General features: G+C 42.9%; 1 protein-coding gene across 1 annotated transcript; it reads left to right on the forward strand.

The window, feature by feature from the left end:
• Nucleotides 1-857: 857 nt before the first annotated feature.
• Nucleotides 858-27,738, forward strand: jmy (junction mediating and regulatory protein, p53 cofactor). The gene is made up of 11 exons (XM_063210168.1): nt 858-2,461; nt 8,780-8,953; nt 12,636-12,786; nt 14,504-14,673; nt 15,628-15,793; nt 16,955-17,142; nt 17,860-17,946; nt 18,458-18,544; nt 19,829-19,966; nt 20,537-20,909; nt 21,788-27,738. The coding sequence occupies exons 1-11, from the start codon at nt 1,598-1,600 to the stop codon at nt 22,093-22,095; spliced, it is 2,706 nt and encodes a 901-aa protein (XP_063066238.1). The 5' UTR covers nt 858-1,597; the 3' UTR covers nt 22,096-27,738.
• The last annotated feature ends 12 nt before the right edge of the window (nt 27,739-27,750 follow it).

Genomic DNA, 27,750 nt, shown 5'->3' on the forward strand with positions numbered 1-27,750 from the left:
TAAACATTATTTCAAAATTAGTCCGTCCGCGGCACCTCCGCAGAAGACTGGCCCAGCTTCGCCTCTACTGACGGAGATTGATCTGTCACTGAACGACTACAGACCCATTAGCACTCACTCCCATCATGATGAAGTGCTTTGAGAGACTGGTAAAGGCCCATCTAACAACCACCCTCCCCACCACTCTGGACCCATAGACCCATACTACTATGACCACTGATTGTACTTCTGGTGCTCTCTCTGTGTGTGTGTGTGTGTGTGTGTGTGTGTGTGTGTGTGTGTGTGTGTGTGTGTGTGTGTGTGTGTGTGTGTGTGTGTGTGTGTGTGTATTATGTCAGTATTCTTATTGCACACTGTGTGTGTGTGTGTGTGTGTGTGTGTGTGTGTGTGTGTGTGTGTGTGAGAGAGAGAGAGAGATTATTGTCAATGTTTTATTGAAATGTTTTTAGTTAAACTGCACATTAGAGGCTGTTCAAACGCAATTTCAAACTTCTGTGCTAACCCTGTTACATAGATTTTTGACAATAAAGTACACTTGATTTGACTGGACTTGACTTGATCTAGTAGGAACTGTTAGCACAAAGCACTGTTTGTCAGGAGACCCTTGCACCCTAGTGGTGAAGGACTGAATTGGCATGAAGTTCTCTGCCAACACTACTTACATTTTAGCTTTGGAGAAAAGTCTTATTTTCAAAAATAAAAACTCGTATTTATTTCATAATGTCTTTCTTGTTTTGAAGTCCCATTGTTCAGCAGCCGGACAAGTCAAGGCAACAAATTCAATCGTGTCCATTGTCCTTCGACACTGAACGTGGCCACGCACACTGCATGACGCACGTGTAGATGTTTACGCCGCCGATGTGTTACGTCATCAACAGAGACTCCACAGACCACTGTGTTGTTCAGTAGAGATGCTGCACTGTCCATCGAAAATTTGAGGAGTACTGGTATTTGCTACGAAATAAACGGACTGTAGGCATAAAGTGGCGTCGTTGAAGATCCCTTTTCAAGAACTGCTAAGTTACGGGTTGTGTCGCTAAATGGTTCGTGGACAGAAGGCAGATAAAGCATCATTCCCCTTCGCCTCGGACTCAGATTTTACAGCACAGTCTGCACTCGTGTGCTTGTAAACAGACCCTCACACGTGACAATGGGAGTTCTGACTCTGTGTTGTTCGTGGAGTACAAAAGGGCTAACGCAGAGCCCTCAAATATTAAGTTAAAGGGCGGAATAAGAGAACTATGGCGGAATTAAGTTATCGGACAGAGGAAGAATTGTATGTCGAATAGGAAAAAATAACCAAGTTGAAGACCAGGTGCGTGTTTTTTTCCCTGTGCGTCTGAAGGATTTCTTATTTACGGTTGCCATTTGATAGGCAGCTAATGTAGCCAGCTAGCACATCGACGTCCCGTTAAATTGTCCATAGACAGAGGAAGTCATATCAACAAGCTAACCGTTCATCTTTTCTAGTGTAATTTGTTGATCAGTTGTAGAGTCTGAGACAGTTGCTTCCCACGCTTGTGGCAATAATCATTTTGTCACCGTTGTAAAACTCCATCATAGTTTCAGCTAGATTGTAGCTAGTAGCCTTTTCGCTATGTCTTTCGCCATGGAGGATCCTGTCGAGTCCGGTTGGGTATCTGTGCGGCCGAATGTGTTTGACGAAAAGGAGAAACACAAATTCATTTTTATTGTCGCTTGGAATGACATTGAAGGAAAGTTTGCCATTACATGCCATGACCGAACGGTGCAGAAAAGGACTGCTCGAGATTCTTTCATGGAAGCTGCCAAACGGGAATTTGAGTCCGAGAAGGCTGCAGTCGATGAAACAGGGGCTGAAAATAAACAGCATCTCTCAACGGATCGAACGGAAATTTTCATTCCCAAGTCGCCAGGGCAGAGCCCAGTGAAGGGGCCTACTGTGGATCGAACTAAGAGCCAGTCGGTGGAAACTAGGCCAAAAGGCCAGACTAAAGCAAAAGTATCTCATGAGGGCTCTACAGTTTCTGACATCGAGCTCCTCGAGCCATCTAGTTTGACCGGTGATAGTCGATCTTCACCCGACGAGACGGAAGGTTTGGGGGATTTGGACCGTTTTGTGCGACAGGATTCCAGCTGGGCCGGCCTGTTCTCATTCCAAGACTTCAGAGCGGTCCACCTCCAACTCTGCGCCGTCAACTCGGACTTGGAGCCATGTCTTCCCACTTTCCCGGAGGAACTTTCAGGAATGTGGACCGTGTTATTCGGCGTCCCGGAGTTGACCGAGCGAGAGACGGAGACGCTGTGTTATCAGCTACAAGTCTACCTGGGCCATGCCCTGGACACCTGTGGATGGAAGATTCTCTCGCAGGTGCTTTTCACTGATGGAGGAGACCTGGAAGAGTACTATGAGAGCTTGAGTGAGCTCCGTCAAACGGGGTATGAGGATGGTCTTCAGAGAACCAAGAAGCGCCTACAAGAGGTACGTTGAATGTTTTTAATTATCCTTTGTGTGTTAAGACAAGACCGAAGCCCAATGTGTAATAACAGTCATTAATTGCCGTAGACATTACGCTGTTTTCACCAAACACACCACAAAGGCTGCCTTCACCTTGTATCCTCATTTCAAAGGACCAGCCAAAAAGTTGGTGGTGTCAAGATGTTTCTGACATAGCCTAATGCGCCTTTTATCTAGTCACTGAAGTTGTACTGGTTCTTGCAATGCCTCTTTAAACCACAAGCTGTGCTGTATTGTGTACAGTAGAAGAGAAGTTAATTGAAGTCTGTCTGGGATGGGAGTGGAAGAGTTACCATGTTGATGCATTCACAGAATTAGCTTCCAGAAATCCATAGATTCTTCCAAGGACATAAATGTTCACTGATTAGTATGCCTACACCGTTGGGTATTTCTCCACTGAGGCTAGATTCCTATACGATCCCATCATCAAGAAAAGCACAACCTGAAGAATGTCACAACTTCAGTTTTAACCATTTATCATGTGGGGAGGCAAAATAAAGTACAGAAAGTAAGATAGTGGTGGGGGAATAAGCCATTTTTTTTGTCATCGTCTCTGTGACGAGAACCAGGTCAGGTCTTGGTCTAGGCAGTTTTTCAAAGAGCTTCTATTCTGATGCACATGGGAAACAGGAAATACTACACAAGACAAGAGAAGACAAAGGGAGAACGTGAGAGCTATGAATATTGTATGCCCACACTGTATCATGATCTCATGTGGTATATTGGGATATTTGGCCAAGACAAATGGGCATTGCCAATGGCGTATGCAATCATAGAACTGGTAAAGGGAAACTCACGTTGATGACAAAACATCTTGAATCCTCTCTCTGTGTGAGAGTTATCTTTTTTAGTCTGTGTGAATTATCCGTCACTCCATTAACTGGAATAACGTGATTAGGTTGAGAAGGATGTTGTTGCTGCAATCATCGAAATGCAAACACTTAAACTGTGGCTGTGAAGTGTGTGAATATGTGTTTAAATGCAGTGCAGCATCAACATGGCACTCTTCCACTGAATCCCATCCCAGTGACTACTACAGCATCACTTGTGGCTAAACAGCAGTACTGCAAGCACCAGCTCTATTTCCCTGCACACACACAGTCTATCATTATACCAGCCTTATAGCCCTGTCTGCAGGAAAGCATTTGTAATCATCAGCCTTCCTTATTCCACAAGCCTCCACAAGCTGACTAGGCACCAACACCAGCTGATCATCGACTCAGAGCAAACGCTGTGACTGCAACACAGACTTTGACCATTGGGGATTGTAACAGCTTGCCAAAAAGCTGAGATAATCAAGCATTTAGCCATATCAACTTGGACATTTCCTTTTGAATGTGCTCCAAAAAGGCTTTAACCCCACTCAAATGTCACATTCTTTTTCTACACTAACTGCGTGTATCCTCATGTTCAGTATGTCATTTATTTTTATGCGTCCAGAGTTGATGAATAGCATTGGTACGAGACTTAGGCTATCCATCGATTTATTTATTCAGGCAGAACAATATTCATGGGAGTAGTTTCAGAGGTTATGTGGTATTTGACTGGTTTCAATTGCTTTTCATTTTGCATAAATAAGCATTGGGTGGTGGTAGGCATGTACTTGACATGCTGTTGTGCATGCATGATGTCACTAAAGATTATTTTGTAGCAGTGGGGGAGAAGCTATACATCTAATCAATACAACTGCCACAGCAGGAGGGATTTTGGTGTGAAATGTTGGTACACTGATCGACTCGTGTTAAGTCTTTTTATGTCTTTGGAAAATGAAATCCTTCTCCCTTCCTAGTACTTCAAGGCTATAAATCCATGCTCTTGTCCCCTCTAGTATCTCTAGGACTTTAATCCCCAGGCTACATCCCTATCCCTATCCCATCCTATCCCATCCCAGACTGCTCTCCCATGATGAGTCTGCTTCCCCTCCCCCACTCTGGCCTGACAGGCACCAGGGAATACTGTAGTAGAGCTCTCTCATTGCCCAGTCAGTGCTGACCCTTCTCTCTCTCTCTCTCTCTCTCTCTCACACTCGCTCGCTCGCTTGCTCGCTCTCTCCTGACATTTCTGATGTGTCCTGTCTAGGTGTGTTTAAAAAAAGGAAATCTAAGTAATTAAAGAAGTTATTAATTCATGATAAATGGCCAGGGGCTCCCCAGGGTTTCTAAGCACTGTAATCACTTGGACTACACTAAAATTAGCCATGTTGTTAATCAAAATTCACACTCGGGTCATTTCACGTGAAATCAGACACTTTGGGACCCGACCGACCCGGATATCAATCATACTTGGTGTGCCTTTTCAGTAGCAAGGTAGCACCCAAGAACTGCATTGGTTTGAATCTGACACTAATATTAAGGGAGAAACAGACTAGGAAAGGTTCACATGTGAGGGTAGGACACTATACATTCAGCCTTGAATATATCAGTCAGTGTTAGTCACAAAAAGATGCCTGTGGTGTTGTTTGAAAGCTCTTTTCTGGCTCTACATATTACACAATCACCTTGGAATACAACTACTCTCAGAATATGAATGATGATAAATTGAAAAATTAAAAATTGAATATCTAAAAAACTTATATTTTAAAATGGCCAGTTCCTTGTCCAAACGTAGCCGGTAATATCATGAGCAGCACCTAAAATACTGGTGTTCGGTTTGTTATTCATTTCAGAGAGAAGTTGACTCACAAATATGGCATCATACAGAACACTTACTAATAATATGGTAATACCATAGTAGCATCACATGACAAAACAAAAACAAAACAAAAATGGTCAGTGTCCATGGTCCCAGGTTTCAGAAACTAAGGCAGATGTCCATTTATACACACCAAATGATGATATGTGAATGTTTGAACATTCCTTCTCTGTGTACCTGTGCCATCTTCCCTTTACCGTACTTTAAAGAGATAATCAATGGCTACACTCTCATTTTGTACTCTACCAGTGCATTTGAAGCAGCAGCTGTGTCTTTTGTAGATAATGTATAAGTACGTCCCGTTGCAGTTACAGGTTCCACTACCAGAAGCACATCCTGATGATCCATGACAAGTCTATCTGGTCTGAAGGGAAAAGTGAAGGATGGAGATGGCCCATGAGGATGCAGGAAGTTCAGTTTCACCTCTCCAGTGCTCGGCATACATTCCTCAGCACATGCTAGCCACCAGTTGCCATCATATACAGCTACAACATACCCTTTGATGCTTGAAAATGTAACAAATTCCTTTACTGAGCTCACTCTTTCAACTCTGCCTTCTCTGAATGCTGAAAATGGCCTAACTTCCACTGTGTCCATTGAAAATGGGCAGAAGCTGTGTAGTTTTTGAGTACCTGGAATAGTTCTTGCAGATTCAAACCTTTTCAACAGGTTCTAAGCTTCATGATGGTACATCTCTGTTGTGTCAAACTGGCAATGGATGTTCTTGACATTATCCTTGACAAAACAGTTGGTATGGCGTTACAATTTAATTGTCAATAGGACGTTGCAGACTTGCTCGTGCAGCAAGCCATTTAACTGTCCCTCCAACGCCATCACATGGACCTTTGCCATGTGATGTGGCAAAAAAGTTCCACTCTGCAGGTATGTGAAAATCTGCCTCGTGGTGGCACAAATTTGTTGTGTTTTTAAGGTTCTTATATTGTGCAGCACAGCCATCAGAAAAAATATAGGATCTTCTTTGGACGTTCTGTCATTGATGAAGTGTCACTGAGCAAACTGAATTAGGAGCTTCGAAAACAGATGTACAGCAATTGTATCATGAATGTTGCAGTCTGAAATAACAAACTAACAGATTTTTTCCCAGTTTCAACTGATCTTGGTAGTAGCATACAAAATGGATGGATTGTGGCCTGCACTGGTTGTTCCAGTGAAATGATTGAATAGCATCTTGAATTACAAAACTATAGTTTTAAAAACGTTCCTGGTTCAAGGGAGTCAGTCAAGGATAATGTCAAGAACATCCATTGCCAGTTTGACACAACAGAGATGTACCATCATGAAGCTGAGAACCTGTTGAAAAGGTTTGAATCTGCAAGAACTATTCCAGGTACTCAAAAACTACACAGCTTCTACCCATTGTCAAAGGACACAGTGGAAGTTAGGCCATTTTCAGCATTCAGAGAAGGCAGAGTTGAAAGAGTGAGCTCAGTAAAGGAATGTGTTACATTTTCAAGCATCAAAGGGTATGTTGTAGCTGTATATGATGGCAACTGGTGGCTAGCATGTGCTGAGGAATGTATGCCGAGCACTGGAGAGGTGAAACTGAACTTCCTGCATCCTCATGGGCCATCTCCATCCTTCACTTTTCCCTTCAGACCAGATAGACTTGTCATGGATCATCAGGATGTGCTTCTGGTAGTGGAACCTGTAACTGCAACGGGACGTACTTATACATTATCTACAAAAGACACAGCTGTTGCTTCAAATTCACTGGTAGAGTACAAAATGAGAGTGTGGCCATTGATTATCTCTTTAAAGTACAGTAAAGGGAAGATGGCACAGGTACACAGAGAAGGAATGTTCAAACATTCACATATCATCATTTGGTGTGTATAAATGGACATCTGCCTTAGTTTCTGAAACCTGGGACCATGGACACTGACCATTTTTTTTTTGTTTTGTCATGTGATGCTACTATGGTATTACCATATTATTAGTAAGTGGTCTGTATGACGCCATATTTGTGAGTCAAATTCTCTCTGAAATGAATAACAAACCGAACACCAGCATTTTAGGTGCTGCTCATGACATTGCCGGCTACGTTTGGACAAGGAACTGGCCATTTTAAAATATAAGTTTTTTAGATATTCAATTTTTAATTTTTCAATTTATCATAATTCATATTCTGAGAGTAGTTGTATTCCAAGGTGATTGTGTAATATGTAAGCTTAGAGCCAGAAAAGAGCTTTCAAACAACACCACAGGCATCTTTTTGTGACTAACACTGACTGATATATTCAAGGCTGAATGTATAGTGTCCTACCCTCACATGTGAACCTTTCCTAGTCTGTTTCTCCCTTAATATTAGTGTCAGATTCAAACCAATGCAGTTCTGGGGTGCTACCTTGCTACTGAAAAGGCACACCAAGTATGATCGAAATCCGGGTCGGTCGGGTCCCAAAGTGTCTGATTTCACGTGAAATGACCCACTCTGATCAGCCATTGAATCTCTACATCTCTCTAAACCGTAATGATCAGGATGTAAGTATTTTTGTAAATCTCAAGCAATGTCATAGCAACATCACATAGCATTGTAAATAAATATTGTTTGAAGTGCCTGTCTTGTGCGGATCTGATTAATGGCATGTGTGATGATTACAGTTAGAAGTCTTCATAGTCATACAAGGTAAAGTGAGGTGTTGTGTGAAGTTGAAGTGGGAATAATAAGACTAGAAATGGGGCAGTAAGTTACCTTATCTCTAGGCACAATAGTCTCTGAAGGAATAATTACAATAGGAACAAAAGTTGATGAGAACAATAAGTTTATAGGAGAAGAAGACTCTGAATGATGTGGTATACTGCATTGAGCAAAGTCAACAAACCTGATGGGGCATGTCTCAGATGAAAGATCGACGGTTTGCATCCCTTCAGTGTTTCTTTGTGAGTAATAGAACAGACATCAATGGCAGCTGCAAATTATAAACACTCACAGAAAAAAAACACGGACGCAGACACACACACACACGTTGCTAACCGTTAAGCCCACGGGCTATGATGAGCAGGTGGGGTGTAAAATGACGACTCATGCAAAGGAGCACCCGGGAGGGAACAAAAGGGTTGTGTTGCTGTGCTGCTGAGTCAGAGGGGGTTTGGGGTGTTTCTTTCTCTCCGTCTCCAACATCTCCAACCGCTTTATTAGTTGTTGATAGAGCGTTGGCTTAACAAACGGGATATTGGCACCGTTTACTGTATATTATCGACCTCTCTGCGCACAGGATACTGCTATGACAGTCATTTTTATTTATTTATTGCCAATGGTATTTTTTGGTTAGAGCTAGCATCATTATAATGGGGTAGAGATACTTTATCACGCAATGTGTGGAGTGTATATCGGAATACTATTAAATGCATGAATAGGCCAAGAGCCCCCCAAAAAAAGTCAGTGCTACTACGCTCAATGATAGGCGATTAAAAAGGACAGGATATAAACTACAGTAGGCGGGCCCAGGCAGACTCCCCTAAGTCCCCATTTAGCCAAAACAGGTCAGGCGAACAAGCTGTTTTGCATGATGTGTAGTATGTAAATACAGTCTAACATGTGTGTGTGTGTTTGTGTGTGGCCCATCCCAGCTGCTGGACAAGCAGCGCAGCACGGAGAGCATGGTGGAGCTGCTGGACCTGTATGCACAGCAGGACGAGGCGTACGGCGAGCTGGTGGAGTCCACGACCGAGCTGTACCACTACCTGCTGCAGCCCTTCAGAGACATGAGGGAGCTGGCCATGCTGCGCAGACAGCAGATCAAGGTGAGGACGAGGACGAGGAGGAGGAGGAGCACACCACTGAGCCAGAGATTCTTTAAGTATAGAGATATGCCAACATAATAGGTTTCTATGGGCACCTAACGCGACCAGGTTCCGGTCTGCCTAAAGGGCCGTGTCATAATGCTCCTACAATGAATAGAACAGTCCTTAGGTCTGCCTAGGTCTGCCTAAGGGGGGGCATAATAGAACCAGGAAACAATGGGCCAATGGAACCTCTCTCTCTCTACTCTCTCTGACTGAGCCATCACACACACCAACCATCACCTCCATTTACACTAGTGTTTCTCAATGGGGGGCTCTTCAGCTGCCCAGGGGGGCGTTTGGGAACCCTCGGGGGTGGTTGGGAAAGGCAAAGCTGAGGTGGGGACTAAAGTTGGAAATGGCTTGCATTAGTCTATTTTGTTTTTACTAATAAGGGCATTTGTTCAAAAAAGGTTGAGAATCACTGATTTATGCGAGCTCTATCACCAGCATTTTGAATGAAAAGCAGTTTAACTATAATCACCAACATTACAAACAAAAATCATTAACTATACCAAGCAATCACCAACATTTATAAACAAAGCATCAAAAACCATAACGTCGTGCACACAATGCCAAACTTTGTAATAGTCATCACAAAGCAGCAAGCTGCTGTACCACTACCTGCTGCAGCGGCTCAGAGATGCCACGCGAGGGAGGCAGCCATGCTGCACAGTCAGCAGATCAAGGTAGCCGTCGCTCCATATTGGACACTAGTGCTGGGTGATATGGGGAAAAAAAAAATATATATATATCATGATATGGATTACTTTATATCAGTGTTTCCCAACCTTTTTTGTCTCGTGTACCCCCTAAGCCTTTTCTTTGTTCCATGAGTACCCCTTAACTCATGTTCTATATCGCTTTCTCTATCCCAGTGTGACTATGTTACATTACATTACATTATGCTATTACTATGTTCCATGCATTTGATAAAATTACATTTCTCCAAGTACCCCCTGCAGTCTGCTTGCGTACCCCTAGTGGTACACGTACCCCTGGTTGGGAAACACTGCTTTATATAACGATAACGACACGTATGATGATATACCACAATTACTTTCTCTTTATTGTGTCGGGTCACACAACCACATGTCTTTAAAATAGATCTTTTTATTCTTCTTTTTACAGTTATATGAACTTAGAGCGCGCATAATGACAGCACAAAATGATATTAAATTATATTCAATTGTACGTATATTAGCTGTAATAATGGATAAAATTAGTTTATCATGATCGAGGAGAAAGGTCACGATAGACACTTCTCTATCACGATAGCGATATATATAGTCATATCACCCAGCCCTATAGGACACACGGATAACAAATAAAGTAGTGATTCTCAACAGGGGCTCTAAGGCCCTTTGGGGGCATTGACAGGGAGACAGTTGAGCGGGGCGGGGCTTATACACTGATCACCATTCAAACTATACAAATGTCTCACTGAGGAAGAGATGTTTTCACCCAGCACATGCAGTTTTCAAGTGTTGGTCTGTTATTTTACAGGCCCCAGGAGGACGTCTCAGGGTTGTATTGCCTGATAATCCAGATTATACTATCTCGCACCTCACGAGCCCCCCACAATCTACAGCTCTCTGTCTCTTGTCACCCCTGCTCACTGCTCTGCGCTGTTCACCGTCAGGTTCATCCAGGGACAAGAGAAATGGCAGTGAAATAGCTTTGTAGTGTTGCTATGGAGGTTTTTTTTTGGCAGAATTTGTTTTAAAATGTATATTTTGTTTTTTGTTTTTTTCTGTTTTTGGGGGGTTGATTTGTCTTTATTATGACAGGAGAGTGAAGAGGGGAACAAGACATGAGTGGAGGAGAGAGATGTGGTAGGGCTGACAAATTACCCAGACCAGTCTCGTACCTGGGTCCCCATTGCCAACAGTCCAAATGTGGTATGGATCATATGGCGCAATGCACCATAGCAACCACATTGCGGAATTTTTAACTTTATGTCAAAATATTTGACAACATGCACCATGCAAGTCATTTAATGAAATTGATCGAACAAACTGAACCTTCACCCATACTTTGGTTCTGTAAGTAAGAACATTGTATGCAGCTATAAGCTCTACTTTTGCCATCTTGAGGTAAATGTATTGATATGAAATGGAGTCCTTTCTACCACACCCCCTTGAAGGTTGCTCATCTTACAGCCTGGTCTCTGTATACGTTACCCAATTACAGAGAAGCACTCTGTTGTTTTAATCCCCCGCCCTTCCTGTCGCCCCCACAGTTAAAGGGACAGCTGTAAGATGGCGAGAAGTAGCATTGTCCAGACACCGTCAGACTTATCTTGCTAAGCTCTGGTCATATGGTCAATGAGCATTTCCTAAACGGGACCACTGCATGCTTTCTGAATGACTGGTGTCGGGTGACGTAACTGATGGCTGCAGCACAATGAAACACATATGCGGCAGGAAGGCAGGTAGTGAATGGACATATGTGTGAGAGGTGTCCAACAACATACACACACACACACACACACACACACACACACACACACACACACACACACACACACACACACACACATACACACACACACATGTTGGGCTGATATATAATGCAGCAACACTGCCGGTGACCCCCACTAACCACAGTCCTCTATCCACCAACCTCCCTTGTCACAGTTACCCATTTAGTCTACCCGGCCACACACACACACACACACACACACACACACACACACACACACACACACACACACACACACACACACACACACACACACACACACACACACACACACACACACACACACACACACACACACACACAGTGAAGAAGAGTCTTTGAAGCAGTGCAGACAGCTGGTAGGCCAGGCTTGGAGTCTCGGCTTCTCTCTTCAGGCATAACTTATTCATGAAGAGAACGAAAACAGGTTGGGCTGAACTTTTAGGTTTGGTTAAAAGAAGTATTCTGTATCAGTATGTTTGGGTGCACAGAGCCACAGACATGGTTATCAGTCAGTAAGCCTGCTCTCTGTGCACAGTGTCCCTTTAAGAAATATCCATTTTGCTTTTGCTGGGTTTTTGTTGTTGATGAGACATGACTCACAGTGGCAGTGGGACACACTGCTTAAAAATAAATGACTGATGCTCTCTGGTGACTTATTATGAAATACGATATGATTAGGCTGGGAATGCTGACGAATGCTCGATGTTCTTGTGGCCTTCGATGTTCAGTGTTTCAGTCGACACAGACATAAAAGTATATCATTTTGTGGAATATACTGAGTGATTAGTACTGTGCGCTGTGTCAAAAAACAAGTTGTTTTTTATGTTGATGTTGATTTTTTGTTGTTGTTGCATAGTTTTTGGGGGTTTTTTGTTTTGGTTTGGTTTTTCTTTTAATTTAATTGTAACTAGAGATGCTCCTGATCAGCTTTTTTGGGCCGATCATCACCAATCACACTGATGATCTCACCGATCATCACCAATCCCAGAAATAATTGGAATCTTTCATCCTTTTTTTTAGAACTTCAAAATGACACCAAAAATGCATTATATTCTATTATAATACTTTAATAGTGTGTAAGCTACCGTATGTATTAAGTGTGCTCCTATGCGTATGCACTTGTGCAAATAAACATGGTCATATTTTGCTTTCTTCTTTGTTTTTTTCTCTCCCCTAGATCTCCCTTGAGACCGAGTACTTGGGGCCCAGGCGTGTAGAGGGCCTGAAGCACGAAGACGAAGATTGGCAAAAGAAAGCCCACAGTGCCGCCCTCTCCATCCAGGACCTCACCGTCAAGTACTTCGAGACCACCGCTCGAGCACAAAAATGTAATTACTGAAACTACAGTGGCTGAAATAGCCATAGTCTTTTACACTGAACCTTCCCTCTAAGTACTGTGGTACTTTTAAATTGATGGGTTGGATACCGTAGTCAGTTGGGCTGCTTCAATTGTCTACCACCCCAGCAGCACAGAAATTACAGTGTTTTTAAATGCTTTGTCACACAGACGTCATTCAGAATAGATAGATCTACAAAGTGGTAGTGTTACATTTTCCCTACTGCTAAAACAATCAAAAGTGATGTTATATGCTTGGACATGGTGTGCTGCATACAGTACTGCAATACAGTACAAAGACTCATATAAACAGGGCTGATAGCATTCAGGCTCCATGCCTGATTTCAGGCTTGACAGAGTTTGCAAAAATAAAAACATTGTTAATAATTAGCCATTAGGTTATTCTTATCTCTTTATATCTAAAGTGTTACAGGTTCAGGGTTTTCTTCTACTATCAGGCTTGAATAATGGTCATACACAGGCTATGCTTGAATAATATGTCAAAATAGGCCTATGTTACGTCACTATGCAGTATCTTGTCGTCGTTAGAGCAGGGGATTTCACTATCACCCCTGTATAAAGCAACAAGTAGGTTTTTCAAGGCACCTCTTGCCACCAGGATTGCAATCCACATTCATAATGTACGTGTCAAGTCCTTTGCCATAACTCATAAAACGGACAGATAGGTAGTTAAGTGTCTGATTGGCTTCTGGTTCTGAGTTGAGAGGCCCCATTGTCTGCCGTGGCCTGCTGTGTTCCTCAGTGATGTACTGGAAGTGCATGGATATTTAGAAAACATGAAGTTACATGATAGTATTTGGGGGATACTTTGGTTTATATGCTTCTACATTTGAATGTTGTGAAAACATACACAAAAAGCTGTATAAATTCATCTATGTAAAATGGATAGAAGGCAAGCTCTTCTAACGTTGGATTGTGAATCTGATATGAATGTTGATAACGGTTTCCTATCGAACATCTGGAGATCCGCCCACGACGTGAAGCGGATTTTCCTGCTTGAGTTGAACTTTTTTCAACTCGATCTGCCCGGCGCGAAGAGGCATAAAATCCGCAATCCGCCTTGCGCTGATATTAGACGCGGAATCCGCTCATTTTCATTGACAAACAATGGAACACATCCGCCTCCTTTGGTAAAATCCGCGCCCGGTGTGTGTCCGCTGTGTGACTTCACATACACGTATCGTATCTAATACTGGCTACATAACTATTAGGGCACCTGTTGCAGAACTATCACAGCACTATACACACACACGCACACACGTTTACCCTGCAGCGAGCATGTTTGCGACCTTAGTGGTGTATGACGAGGGTGGATCAGCGGAAGATCATGTCTGTGTTGCTTCCTCCTGTGAGGTGTGTCCATGGGTACATTCCCCTCCTCCACCTGTGCTTGTAGCCACGCAGTTAGCTGACGCCCCGTCTCTGTCGAGAAAACAATTAAGTTTCCCCGCTGTCAGCCTAGCCATATAAACCTTTGGGGACTTTTCCCCATCCCGAATGAAAAATGCGAATGACCTTTGAATTGCGCTTTAGTGAGATATTGAATTAAACACCTGTCGTCAATGATGTCTTGGAACGTCCCCACAAGGCAACAAGTACAAGGGAGGATTGGAGTGAGGATAATGCAAAGAACCCTGTGTGTGTGTGCTGTGTGTTCATGTGTGTCCCATGTCCTCGCTGCTCCCCAGTGATGTACGAGCGCATGAAGGCGGACCAGCGCAAGTTCGGCAAGGCGGCGTGGACCTCGGCCGTGGAGCGCATGGAGAAGCTGCAGTACGCCGTCTCCAAGGAGACACTGCAGCTGATGAGGGCCAAGGAGATCTGCCTGGAGCAGAAGAAGCACGGCCTTTACGAGGAGGTACACTACACTACCCACAATGCCCACAATGCACTGCCAAACATGTACAGTCCGCAGCACTGTTTAAATCTCCTGTGTGCATTAAAAACATTAGCAAGCAATTCTGAGTCAGTCATTAAGACATTTTAATTTGGAGTGCCAGACATATTTTTCCCATTTTTGACTCTGGATGTACAATAACTTGGACTAAAGGGCACCCAAACCTAAGAAGCCTACTTACAATCGCGGTAAGAGGATAAGAGCACGCCATATGCTACAAACTCATTAACAAGCAATGTTGGGTTTGCACCCGTCTGCTAGTCTGGTGGGACGTGCCCACATATTGCTCTGAACTCTGAGGTACCACGATTAAGGTGTGGAAATGATTCACGAAAATAACTATATGAATAGAAAACCCCTCTCACAAGTTAGGTGGTTTACAACTTTAACTCTGCCTGGAGCAGGAGAAGCACAGCCTCCATGTTATACCATGCAGTGCATGTATAGTATAGTAAGTTATGTATAGTCCATGTATAGTATCCCACTATGCACTGCAAAGACTGTACCGTAAAGTCTGCTACACGCCTTATAACTCCTTTGTTCAACAGAAAAGTTCAGTTTGGACATGGACTGTCTCTGTGGGATGGGGTCATTTGTCTTTTAACCTTTCTCTGGCAACTCCTGATGTCTTTGCGTCTCTTTATTGCATTAACTACGCCATACCAGATGTTGCAAAGTCTTTCACACTGTCCTACTATTAAAGGATGGAAAACAAACGTTGAACAAAAAAACCTGTCTCCCATGTTATCTAGTTTACAACTTCAACTCAAACATTAGCATGATTTTTTTTCAATCTATTTTATTATTATTTTTATAGTTAAAAAAGAGAGGATCATTCACAATCATTTTACCTGTACAAATATGTGTGTGTGTGTCCACAAATTCCTTGACGGTTGTTGATTTCTCTCCTCTCAGATGCAGGCCCTTCAGGACGGGGAGGATGCCATTAGGCACCTTGACCACTTGGAGGCGCTGTACTACGAGCTCCAGCTGCAGCTCTATGAGGTCCAGTTTGAGATCCTCAAGTACGAGGAGCTGCTGCTGACCGCACAGCTGCAAAGTCTGCGCAGACAGCTGACAGGTACGATTACCACACAACGCCACCTCTCACCAGCTGAATTTACACTAGTTCCACCTTGCTGCACACATGGAGTCAGTTGGCAGACCTGCATTAATATGGCAAACGCTAGGTTAGTTCAACTGGGTTTCTGCCCTATTTCAGACCCATCTCCTGCCACCTCCTTGTCGTGAGTGTCATTCAGCAGACGCAAAATGAGTTTGCCCTGTGACACTATGGACAGGCCCGATGAAGTGTTGTTTGGCTGCTACTGTTTTTGCTCCTGCTTGTGCTGCTGTGTCTATGGATATCCTTGTGTAATTTCTGATACCCACATCCAATGACCACTACACAACCAGCATATAAAAGTAATAATAAGTGTGCCTATACATCACAAAATTGCACAGGTTTCCACGCAGGTAAGGATGGATTACTGCATGGATTACCAGGCCCAGGCCCAAGGGCCCAAGAGTCAAGGGGACTCTGAAGACCAAGCCTCTATATTTCCTTTTTCATATTGCGTTAAAATCACACTTTTAACAGCTCTATTTTCACAATTCGTCAACAACATAGGGTCTCTAACATCTGGCCTGAAACCCTGAATGCTTTTATTGACTAGCAACACCCATGGAGTGGGGCCTTTCTTGTTCTCTGGCCCAGGGGCCCATGGAGTCGTAATCCGTCCCTGGGTGCCAGTCCTCTGTTTGGGAAGTTTAAAAGCCTGCCATGTTTTCCATCTAACAGGGGTGATCTGTGTTGAGTGCTAATTTGACCTGCTGGCTGTCATAATTTGTGGCTTACAGTCTTTCTTTCTTTCTGTCTCTCTCTCTTTCTTTCTTTATTTCTTTATTTCTTTCTTGCTTTATCCAGAAACACGTTAGCTCACCAAAATAGCGTTTCCAATCCGTTTGACCTTGATATTCAGACCATCGTAACTAATACTTGTATCTTTGCCAATATGTCATGTAGTACTTTGGATCAGTGTTCATGGTTTGAACTGCATGTGACCTTCAGTCTTCCTCAGGCATGTGATTTGTCCATGAGTTATCAGCTTGAAAATGTGTGTGTAAATACAATGTAGTCCGTGTATCAGCCTTTTCCACTGATGAATATTAGACAATGTGGTGCCGATGTGTGCCGATTGACTTGGCTAAATATGTCCATGTTGTGCTGTGTTGCCTGCAGAGCGTCAGGATGAGGTGGTGTACTACGACGCGGTGGAGAGCCCGGACGCCATGCAGGCCACAGAGGACTCGGCAACGCCAGGCCCCGCCCCCAGAGACGACTTCACCAAACTGCAGCTGAAGACCCGGCAGCTGGAGGCCAGGAGAGGACGAATCACCGCCAAGAAAGCCTATCTCAGAAACAAGAAGGTAAACCACCGCCATTAAAGCCTATCTCAGAAACAAGAAGGTAAACCACCGCCATTAAAGCCTATCTCAGAAACAAGAAGGTAAACCACCGTCATTAAAGCCTATCTCAGAAACAAGAAGGTAAACCACTGCCAAGAAAGCCTATTTCAGAAACAAGAAGGTATATCACAGCAAAAAAATTCAATTTCAGAAACAAGATACAAGATGTATACATAACACATTGCATCCAAGAAAGCCTATCTCAGAAACAAGAAGGTAGGTGTGGGGCCAAATTATCATCAGGAAAGCCTATATCAGAAACAACAAGGAGGTTGGTTTGTGCTCAGTGTGTGCAGTGCATGTGTGGTAACTGTTAACCCGTCTCAGAAACGGCAAGGTAGACGTGTGTGTCTAAAAGGCTTGTCTCAGAAATGAGAGGGTACATGAAGCACCCCTATATTCTACAGCTGTTCTCTTTCTTCTCTTACTTTCCCTCTTCTCTTTCGTCTCTTCTCTTGCTAGTCTGCTTCTAGTCCATCAAAGCAACATGTTTTTGTTGTCCATGCAAGGTTTTGGCCAAGAGGTGGCAGTGTAGCTCTAAGTCAAAAGTCTTGGGTCAAATGAAGACGTGACTTTTTTTGAACCTACGTAGCCTTCTGACCAATGTCGTTGCACACTGTCAGATCTAAAACCTGAAAACAATTTTCAAAAATATTGCTTTTCTTCCTTTCTGCACAGGAAATTTGTATTGTCAACTACAACCAGAAGCTCCAGCAGCACAACAAAGAAGAGGTCAGCTACAGCACACAGCACGGCCTTTGCCAGGTTTGTCTTCATAGGGTTTCACTTATGATGAAGTTGTTATTGATTTCCTTGCATGCCAGTGGTTAATGTGGACCACTTACCCTCTTGCCTTTTTACATTCCCTACAGTACACTATCCCGCTTTAAACGACTCTCGGCAACTTTTCCCAGACAAATTAATCAGTTAAAGATCAATCAGCTAAATATTAGTCAGTTAAAGAACAGTTAAAGAACATTGTGACAAGATCATGTTCATTTATGGAAAAAAATCTGACTATACTTTCTCCAGTGAAAATGTCTTACTTTCTTCATTCTTAGCATCCAATTTGAAAAATATGGTCTGTGTTGAGGGGAAGGGTGAAGTTGTTATGATAAATGATTATTATTTGTATGTATTTTACTTTACTGCAGCATCCATTTACTTGGGGACGCTAAGTTGGCATCCATTGATGCAAAGCAATGCATAGTGTATCTGTAAAAGGGATTGACATGTTGCCTTACCATGACCTTGTTCTCCTTTTAACCCCCTGAAGCACCAAGATGAGGAAGATGAGCTCAGGAATACGAGAGTCAAGCAGGAGAGGCAGAAGACCTTGGAACGCCTGCGCAGCTTCAAACAGGTACAGAAATCAGCCACACATACCACCCTGACAGGGCTTAACGTTAACGTTTTTTGCTCACCGGCCACTGTGGCTAGTCACTTTCCTGAGCCTTCTAGCCACAGTTTTGTTGTCAGTTTTTTTTTCTTTAGAATATTCTTGCATATAAATCCAACAATTTATCCAACTACTGATATTTGTCAAAGTACATAGTGAGACTGAAATTATCACCAGCCACAGCCAGATTTGACCAGCATTTGGCCTGTTGGCAGGTGCCAATATCAAGCCCTGCACCCTAATGTAAAAACAACACACTGTCCACACGACTCTTTTCCTGTTCATCAAATTAAACATGGAAGTTCTCTCTCGTGCGCGCGAGCGTACACCCAATCAAACTTTTCTAGCAGCACATTATGAAAATATGCGCACAGCTACGGGGTATGAGAAAAAGTGGTTCATCAAAATAATAATATCTTGGCACGAGAGTTTCTACATGGCTCATATACATACTAAAAGAAGAGCTGCACAAATTTGTACATGGGAGCTTTCTGGAGTGCAAATGACATCTGACCTTATACAGCTGCACACCAGACAGGCTGTTGAGCATCTGGATTAAATTGCTGTAGCAGTAGAGATGCTTCGTTAATCCCAAAGGAAATTAAGGAATGCCGAGCGGATGCTTTAAATTTATCTCGCTGTGCACTGGATTTAAATGCAGATCCAGACACTTTAGCACTTGCTGTTGCACCGTATTAGCTCAGCTGTAAGACAACTTATTCAATTGGTGTTTTTGTGAATTTAAGGTACTGGAGTGAATTTGACAGTACTGGAGACATTGAGAATGGACTAGCTCCGAAACGTCTGTCTCTCCAGTTAACCTTAGACTTCTGTTGTATATTTTCGGCTTCAATACACTTTTTCACACAAGTCTTGTGTGCGCCTCCTTTTTTCCTTTATCTTGAGTGATTACTACTTTTTGGGAGTGCTCGCACCAAGCAATACACGAGTATCAAGTTCAAGGCGCAGCGCAGACGCCGACCTTTGTTGGTCTTTTGTCATTCACAACTGTGTGCAAACAAGTGCACATACAGTACATCCTGCAGAATTATCTGAACACTACGCACGATACTGGAGGTATCATCTCTGGGTTAGAGATGTCCAATGAGGTTGTGTTTATTTTTCACGGTGAGATACCGCACGTAAAATGTATGTAAAATCGACATTCGGCAACTCGTTTGTTCAGACCAGTGCGGTAGCTGGTTCTTGAGTCAGATATTTTCTTACTGGTTGTTGTCCTGTACCCAGCGTTACCCCGGCCAGGTGACCCTGAAGTGCCAGAGGCTGCGTCAGGCCCATCAGGCCCGGAGGAAGGCGGGGGGCCCTCAGCCCCTCACCCCCACAGAGCCCCCTGCAGGCCTGGAGCTGAAGGCCACCAAGACACAGGTGAGTGGCTGCCACCTAATACTTTGGGATTTAGTGGAGTGGAGATGCTTAATTGATCACCAAGGAGATGAACATGCCTTGCAGTAGACACACACACACACACACACACACACGTACATCCACACATTCTTAATTGTTAATTTAAAAAGTGGTCTTGGGGGATCAGGGGCTTACAGGCAGATTTAGGCAGAAGGTGTGTGAATGTAGGTTTAAGGATTTAGGTCACCCTACGTCTTTATCCATGGCCAAAGTGCTCTTGAGCAGTGCCCCTAACCCCACATTTCTCCACAAACTGTATTCATTACCCTGTGCCTAAAATTACTTAGGGTCATTTTGAATGAAAGTGTAATGTAGAGTAGCCTTGGCTCAATGGTTAGAGCGCTCTCCTTTAGATCAGAAGGTTGCTGGTTCAAATCCCACCCTTAACAGCACATTCATCCATGGTTGAAGTGCCCTTGAGCAACCTAAGCCCACATTGCTCCAGGGCCAGTAACCAATACCCTGTACCGAAAATAACTGTGAATCGCTTTGGATTTTTTAAAAAGTTTAATGTAATGTAATGTATTGCAGGTGGCCTGCGTGCAGACGGACGACTGTGGTGCCTCCTCCCTGGTCCTTCCAGAAGCTTCCTCTCCTCCCTGCAGCGTCGGCTTCCTGTCCTTACCTGTGGTCAAGGACGCGGCCACCGCTCCCCTGTCACCTCTGTCCCCTCCCCCGCCACCGCCGCCACCACCCCCGCCATCATTCAGTGAGGACGTAGGAAGCAGGGAGGCCAAAGATGGAGCAGGAGGCCAGGTGAAGACCAAGGAGTCTTCGTCAGGCGGCGACTCCCTCCCCTCTCTGGGGCCCGTCACCGGCCGCTACTTTGACAGCAGCCAGCTCCTCAACGCTCGCCGCAAACTCAGGAAGACCACTTCCCTGGAGGCGTCCCATTGGAGGAGAGGTGAACGCATCTGTTTTGTTAGTAAATGCATCCATTTGGGCTTTTTGTTTACACTGAAACGGATTTCTAGCGCCCTAAAAAGGATCTTTTAAAAATTTTTTTTAAAAATGCACCTAATAGTGATGCACATGACATGTAAACGGGATCGAAATAGGCAAACGGGTAAAATAACCACATACATGTAACAAAACGCCCACATTTATGTAAGTAACCAAGGCCTTATATGCAGTCATGGTTACAGTTCTGTTATTTACGCATACACTTTCATGGAAAGACATCCTGCACACACATTTTGCTCCAAGACAGCACTGGAACCAAGAAAGGTGACATCTGCTGCAGTCAAATTCCAAGTACATGTGTACGTGGCCACATACATCCCATATGTACGTGGCTAATGATGGTGATTCTTATTGTGAACGAAGCACTGGAACCAAGAGAGGTGACATCTGCTGCAGTCAAATTCCAAGTACATGTGTACGTGGCCACATACATCCCATATGTACGTGGCTAATGATGGTGTACGTGGCCACATACATCCCATATGTACGTGGCTAATGATGGTGGCCACATACATCCCATATGTACGTGGCTAATGATGGTGATTCTTATTGTGAACGAAGCAGTGCGCAGACAGCCTCTTGAAATATGAAGCATTTCGCATCACTGTTTGCTTAAGCAAATAGCTGCTATACATGCTGTTTTTAAAGCCATCATTTTAACTTTTTTCACTATTTATGAAGTAACTCTTAATGAAGTAAGTTCTGTATATCTATGTTCTACATGCTCTCCCATCTGCTTCCTGCTAAACCTCTCCCAAGGTCCTTTACTTCCAGTTCATCTGCTAACGTCTCCATGTCCACGTCTTCTCCCCTCTGCAGAGAGCTCCCCTATGGACGAGGTGCTGGCCTCGCTGAAGCGGGGAAGCTTCCACCTGCGCAAGGCCGAGCTGCGCGTGCTGGCCCCCGACCCGAACATGGACGACAGCAGCAACATCCTGGCCCAGATCCGCAAGGGCGTCAAGCTGCGGAAGGTTCCGGACGGCAGCGGCACCCGGAGTGGCGCGGCGCTGGACAACTGCGACCCGCTGACGCGCAGCATCCACGAAGCCCTGCGCCGCATCAAGGAGGCCTCGCCAGAGTCCGAGTCCGAAGACGAGGGGATGCCCTGCGCCGACTGGGAAAGCTAGGGGGCTCACGCAATGCAACAGCAACACAATGCAATGCAAACATACAAAAACAAAACAAAAACACGAAGGTTATGTGTATAACCACGGTTCTGTACGTTTCGGATGACCGCCAGAGGTGTTGCTTTCATTACATGTGATGGACATCCATGTGCTGAAAGCGCCACGTCTGGCGGTCAGGAGACTGAAACGAAATAGAAACAAATACCCCTTCCCTTATCTCGAGGTATAGGGTAACAAAATGCACACCCTTTTTTCCCTACGTACAGATACCAGGGAAAGAAAGGACTCCACATAATTACTGTTTTAAAAAAACATGTATAGGCTTAAAAAATCATGTTACGCGTTTGATGTGATAACTTGCACACTTTTAACAGACCTGTTAACTTCCTCTTTCCTTCTCTCTTATGTCTGAAGATTCCAAAATGTTGTCAGGCTTGCAGGTCGCTGAGAGGTTAATAAATACAAATAAAAAAACAAGTGACTTACCTTTAACCAGTAAAGCCGGGTTCACACTGCAGGGTTTACATAGAGTTTCATAGATAGCAGATATTGAAGATTTCAGCTATGTTCACACTATGTGATATGTGCTGTTTTTTTATCAGGAAGGCCAGTGCACAAGCCAGAAGACTGATCCGTGACCTGGTTGTGCACACAATGAAGGGTCGTTTGTAGTTCACACAAGTAGTGTCGCTCATGATAAAAAATGTTCATGCAACTGTAAGTTGTTTTCACAACCTTAAAATAATGTTTCTAAAATCATTTCAGTGGATCATCAGCTTGCAACTGTGTGAAAGCCTAGAGCTGCATTGAAGTAAATTTGAAGGAGCCGACCATCTGTCTTTACTTTGAATGAAAGATGGTACCACTTTTAAGTTCTTGCCAGTATGAAAAGGAAAAAAAATAAAATAAAATATTATTGCTCAATGTTGCTTTAACAGAATACAGAACTTTCAGCTGTTTTCTGATAGGAGAAAAAGACATTGCGCAGTGATGCCTTGGGCCCTTTTGAAAATGCCACTTTTGATTGGCTGTTTTGCTAGGTCATGTATGATTTCTCTCCAGATATCTAGCAGGCTAGATATCTGATCCTGGATGTTGATGACCTCATTGGTCTCTAATGGCATCTGGTGGTAAATCATGACTTGAGTCTTGTTGTGGCTGATATTCTTATCCACCTCAAATCCAAGGCTTTTGTCTGCAAGTATCAGACATCGCAACCTTAAAGTGGTGGTGAAGATCCTGTGGTGTGGGCTTGGCTTAAAAAAGGAGACTGCACACACATTAATATTTTAACACATCAAAAAGCTTCTGATAAATTCCATTGATGACATTCAAAACATACAAATGTACAAAACATGTCAGTTGATGTTTTTGAACCCATGCACATCGACCTTTGAGAATGAACTGTACCCCGCTCTACGACACATTATTTTAGGTTTCATTTCATTTTTCACAAAGACAGAACACTTTAAAAGCATTCCCTCTTAAAATGCAGGGATCATGTTGATTTCACCATTAGGCCATCATTCATACGTTTGCAATACCAATATCTTCTTATTTCTAAAAATCACTTTTAAATAATACATTTTCTTCAATCTTGTTTTGCACAATCTGTTTTTACAAAGATTATGAAAATTACACAATGCAGTGAAAGCTCTCTTTATTTTTGATGTCCCTGGAAATGTTGCAGAGATTACAGAAATTACATTAATATTGCAAAATATATGAACTATTCAATGCACTTAACTGATGTCACTTACGTTGGCTGCTTTTTCAAATGTTCAGTTGTTATATTTTGGCGCGCCAGTGTGATGCTTTTTATGAAGCTTCAAATTACAGGCTGATCTCGGCCTTTCACTGTTACTGTCCACTCCAGACACACTTTAAAGAGGCACTACGCAAGTTAACAAATCATCTTCATGACACAGTTGATGGCTAAATCAATCCCTAGTTTATACATGAAGAACCGCTCTTTTATCACCTAGCTAAAATAATCAAATACGGTTTTGTCTTCAATGGCAAGGAGAAAGAATAACGAGTGCTGTATAGTCTTCTCTCCAGGTTGGAGGAGTGCATCTGGCTATTCCGGCGTCCTAGACTTCTGAATCATATCCAAAGTACTCTCCTTTGAGTCAAGGTAGTTGAAGTATTTATAAACCCTTTATTTTACATCGGGACAAACACTGTTAAAAACTTCAACCAGTTTCAGCTGTCTGGCCTTCATCAGGGCGTGGTTAACAAAATGTTTTGCCTTTTTTGCCCCAATTCCTTTTTCATGATGTTGGACGAATTGCCTATACATTCTGCTGAGCAGATACTGTTTTCCCCCGAAAGGATGATTGCCCATGTCTAGAGTCAAATTGTATGGAGAAGATTGAGGCAAAAAAACAAACAAACCCAAAAGCGCCTGACGGATGAATGACTGGAAATTATTTTAGCGTGGTGAGGTTTTTCTGTCAGGTACCAATAGCCTGACAAGTCACAGAACATTTAAGCTTATGGTAAACATTTTACAGCACTAATCCGCCGCAAACCAAAAGTTGCGTAGTGTCATCTTTTTAAAATGTGGTCTGATTTATGTGGATCTGGTCACATAAGTGAATGGAAAACTGATTTGGAGACGAAAGCTGTTTCAGTCAGCTGGGCAGGGCTGGGCAAGACAGGGCAAGGAAAGGCCTGGCCATGCCCAAACTGCCCGAGTCCGTAGTGTTGTGATGCCACCTGTGCACTGCACGCAAGCTGGAGGAATTTGTACCCCGTTTGCCTCTCAGTAAAAATCTGTCCGCAGATGAAAAGAAATCCAACATTCCTCTTGTGGCTAAACATAGGAAGCAACTGTCTGCTCTGAAATCCAATACACGATGGACATGATATACATTTAAAATATGTTTAAATTCCTCACATTACATTCCAGGGTGGCAGTGTCTCTGCTGCATTGCACATTACTTACTGTGGGCACCCACCCTGATGAAGCGTACATCGTCATGCTTAAAGTGTCGAACCCGCACAGTGTTGCGACAAATTCACACACATGACTCTCTACATAGGTTTTATTTATTTATTCCTTTTATTTATCCTTTGTTTTGATAAGGGTAGGCACGTTGAGAGAGATGTGTCTCTTTCCCAAGCGATCCTGGGCTGAGAAAAGCAGCACTTTGACAGGAAAAAGAAACAAAATGACGTTAACAAAATAACGTAAAAACTCACACATTTATAAATGTACAAAAAATACATGCCAATGTTGAAACAAGTGGGCTTTTTCAGTTCTCTGAACAACCTTTTTACGTGTGAAGCCAATTACCAGTGTCATGTTTTAGATAAGACCCAAGCATGCTGCATGTTTACTACAAGTAGATCCCTGTAGGTCACAAGCCATCAATGACCTTTTAGGAAACTGACACAGCAAATGGCATGACAGTTTTTTGATACACAATGATGTATCGAGAGCAGTTTGGTCAGAACCACAAAAGTATTGACATTTCAATGCTCTAACCCTAACGAGTGTATCCATCTCTATATTTCTAATGGAAGATGTGCGAAACAAAGCTCTCCTAAACTGCCACACTGTTGCGACTCCATCTTAAGTGGTTTTAAACAATAATGTTGACAAAATACCTGTTAGTCTTAACCCACCAACCCCCAACGCCAAAAAACCTGCTTTTCTCTGGGTAGTCGCGTAGTTAGTGCTGCTTTTTCCCTTTTGAAGATCGTTCACTCCCATTAACTAAACGGTCCGTAGTCCATCTATACTTAAAAGCATAGATGGTCGTCCCAATGCCAGACCAATATATAGGCAATGCCATTGGGAAGAGTGCCTTTATTTTCCGGGCCTATACGTTTTTAAGGCTATGTTCTTTCCTATTCCATCTTGTTCGTTTGTTTTTTGTTTTGTTTTTTATTAATTATAACACTACTGGGAACTGTAAAATCCGTTACTATGCCTGGCTATCTGATCTAGTAGCCAAAGCAACACACCTAGAGTTTCCATGTGACGAAGCAATGGATTACCGTACTGTACTGGACTCTACTTGCTTTTCTTTTTTATTTGTGTATTTTTCATGTTTGTGGTGTATTTATAGTATGTTATTCTCTTACCACCAAGTATAACCATGCTGACTCTTTTATCTCTTTTTGTTTTCTGGTATGTATGATCAAGTTGCTTTAGACAGGAAGGCAGCAGGAGTAATCACAATCCAATGCATTTTCTCGTATTCGTAGCCTGTGCAATTTCCCACTCTGACATCAGCTCAAGTCTGGGTGAAACGGCACTATGGTGATAAACAAAACGCTTAACGCTTAAGATCTGTGAAATCCTACTAGTCTTGAAACTTTTAAGTTCATGGACTTATAGCTGTTTGCACAGCCTCCTTCACCATTTCAATTTTTACTATCGTGTCCTGTAACGCTTCAGTATGGGCCAATGACAAAAATCACAAAAGTAGATCTGTCAAAGGAACATGAAATATGGAAATGTTAGAGATAACCACACTATACATTCTAAAAGAGTAAGACATGAAATATCAGACATGTGCATCAAGACGATGTGATTTTCCTATTTTCCTTTTTATTTTGCTGTTGTCTCTGCCTATGGCTTTTGCTGGTTCTCTTTTGCACAAATGTGGGGTTGGACCAAGGCTGTAGTCCATTTCAACTTCAGTTTTTCAGTACTGGCTTTGAACATGCATGTAGTTCTACCCTCTTTTAAACTTTAAAGTCATCCAACTGCCCTTTTTTTTAAAACAGTAAAGATTCCTGAGAACACAGAGTGACTCGATTTGGTCTTATGCGATTGGTTGACAGCTTGGGCATTAGCAAGTAGCAATTAAGAAAGGGAAATGGCAAAAGCACTTCAGCGGAGAAACTGCAATAGCAAAAAAGCAATGAAGGAAAGCAATAGGAAATAACATTCTTTATGTATTACATTGTCTTTCGTTTACTATTCTACCTTGATCATATTTATTTTTCTGTGTACATTATTTTTATGAATGAATTTGTCTTACTCCATTTCCCTGTAACCAGGCTAACAGAGTGAACTGACATGTACTGTATGGAACCAAAAAGAGAGAGATCCATTTCGATATGCCCCACTATTCAACACCATTGCCACTTTAAGAGTTCTGGGTGAACCATAGGAGGCATTATGTGTGTTTTGTGTCCTAGCCGTCTCGAGGCACAGATTCCTCAACCTCTTTTTGAGAGTTACAAACTTTCAAGTCAATGTTTGTCAGTGTGTCATATATCATGTGCTTGCTGGTTTTGAGAGGCGGTTTGTTTGTGAGGAGGTACAACCAGCTAGAGCTTAGAGCTCAGAGCTTGCTGCAGGACCAAAGGGGCAATCAAAAGCTCCTCTGGACTTGCTATGAGGTCAATCACAAAGCTAGCGTTCTTAACACCTTTAGCACCGTTGTTTCTCATTTTTTTGGTTTGCTTTCACGTTTTTTGTTGTTGGTTTTTTTGGTCCTGTTTTTCCCGCTTAACATGTATTCCACGTAAATCATCGGGAAACACTACAGCTACACTTTTTAACAAGCTAGTATATGTAAAATACTATATTATGAATACTGAAAAGCCTATGTTTTTTCATGTTTATTGTACTGTACTGAAAAATAAAAGTTCCAAGACTCCATAGCATGATGGCTTAAATTAAGGTTTTGT

This window comes from Engraulis encrasicolus, chromosome 11 (genome assembly GCF_034702125.1).
Source record: "Engraulis encrasicolus isolate BLACKSEA-1 chromosome 11, IST_EnEncr_1.0, whole genome shotgun sequence".
Classification (NCBI taxonomy): Eukaryota; Metazoa; Chordata; class Actinopteri; order Clupeiformes; family Engraulidae; genus Engraulis; species Engraulis encrasicolus.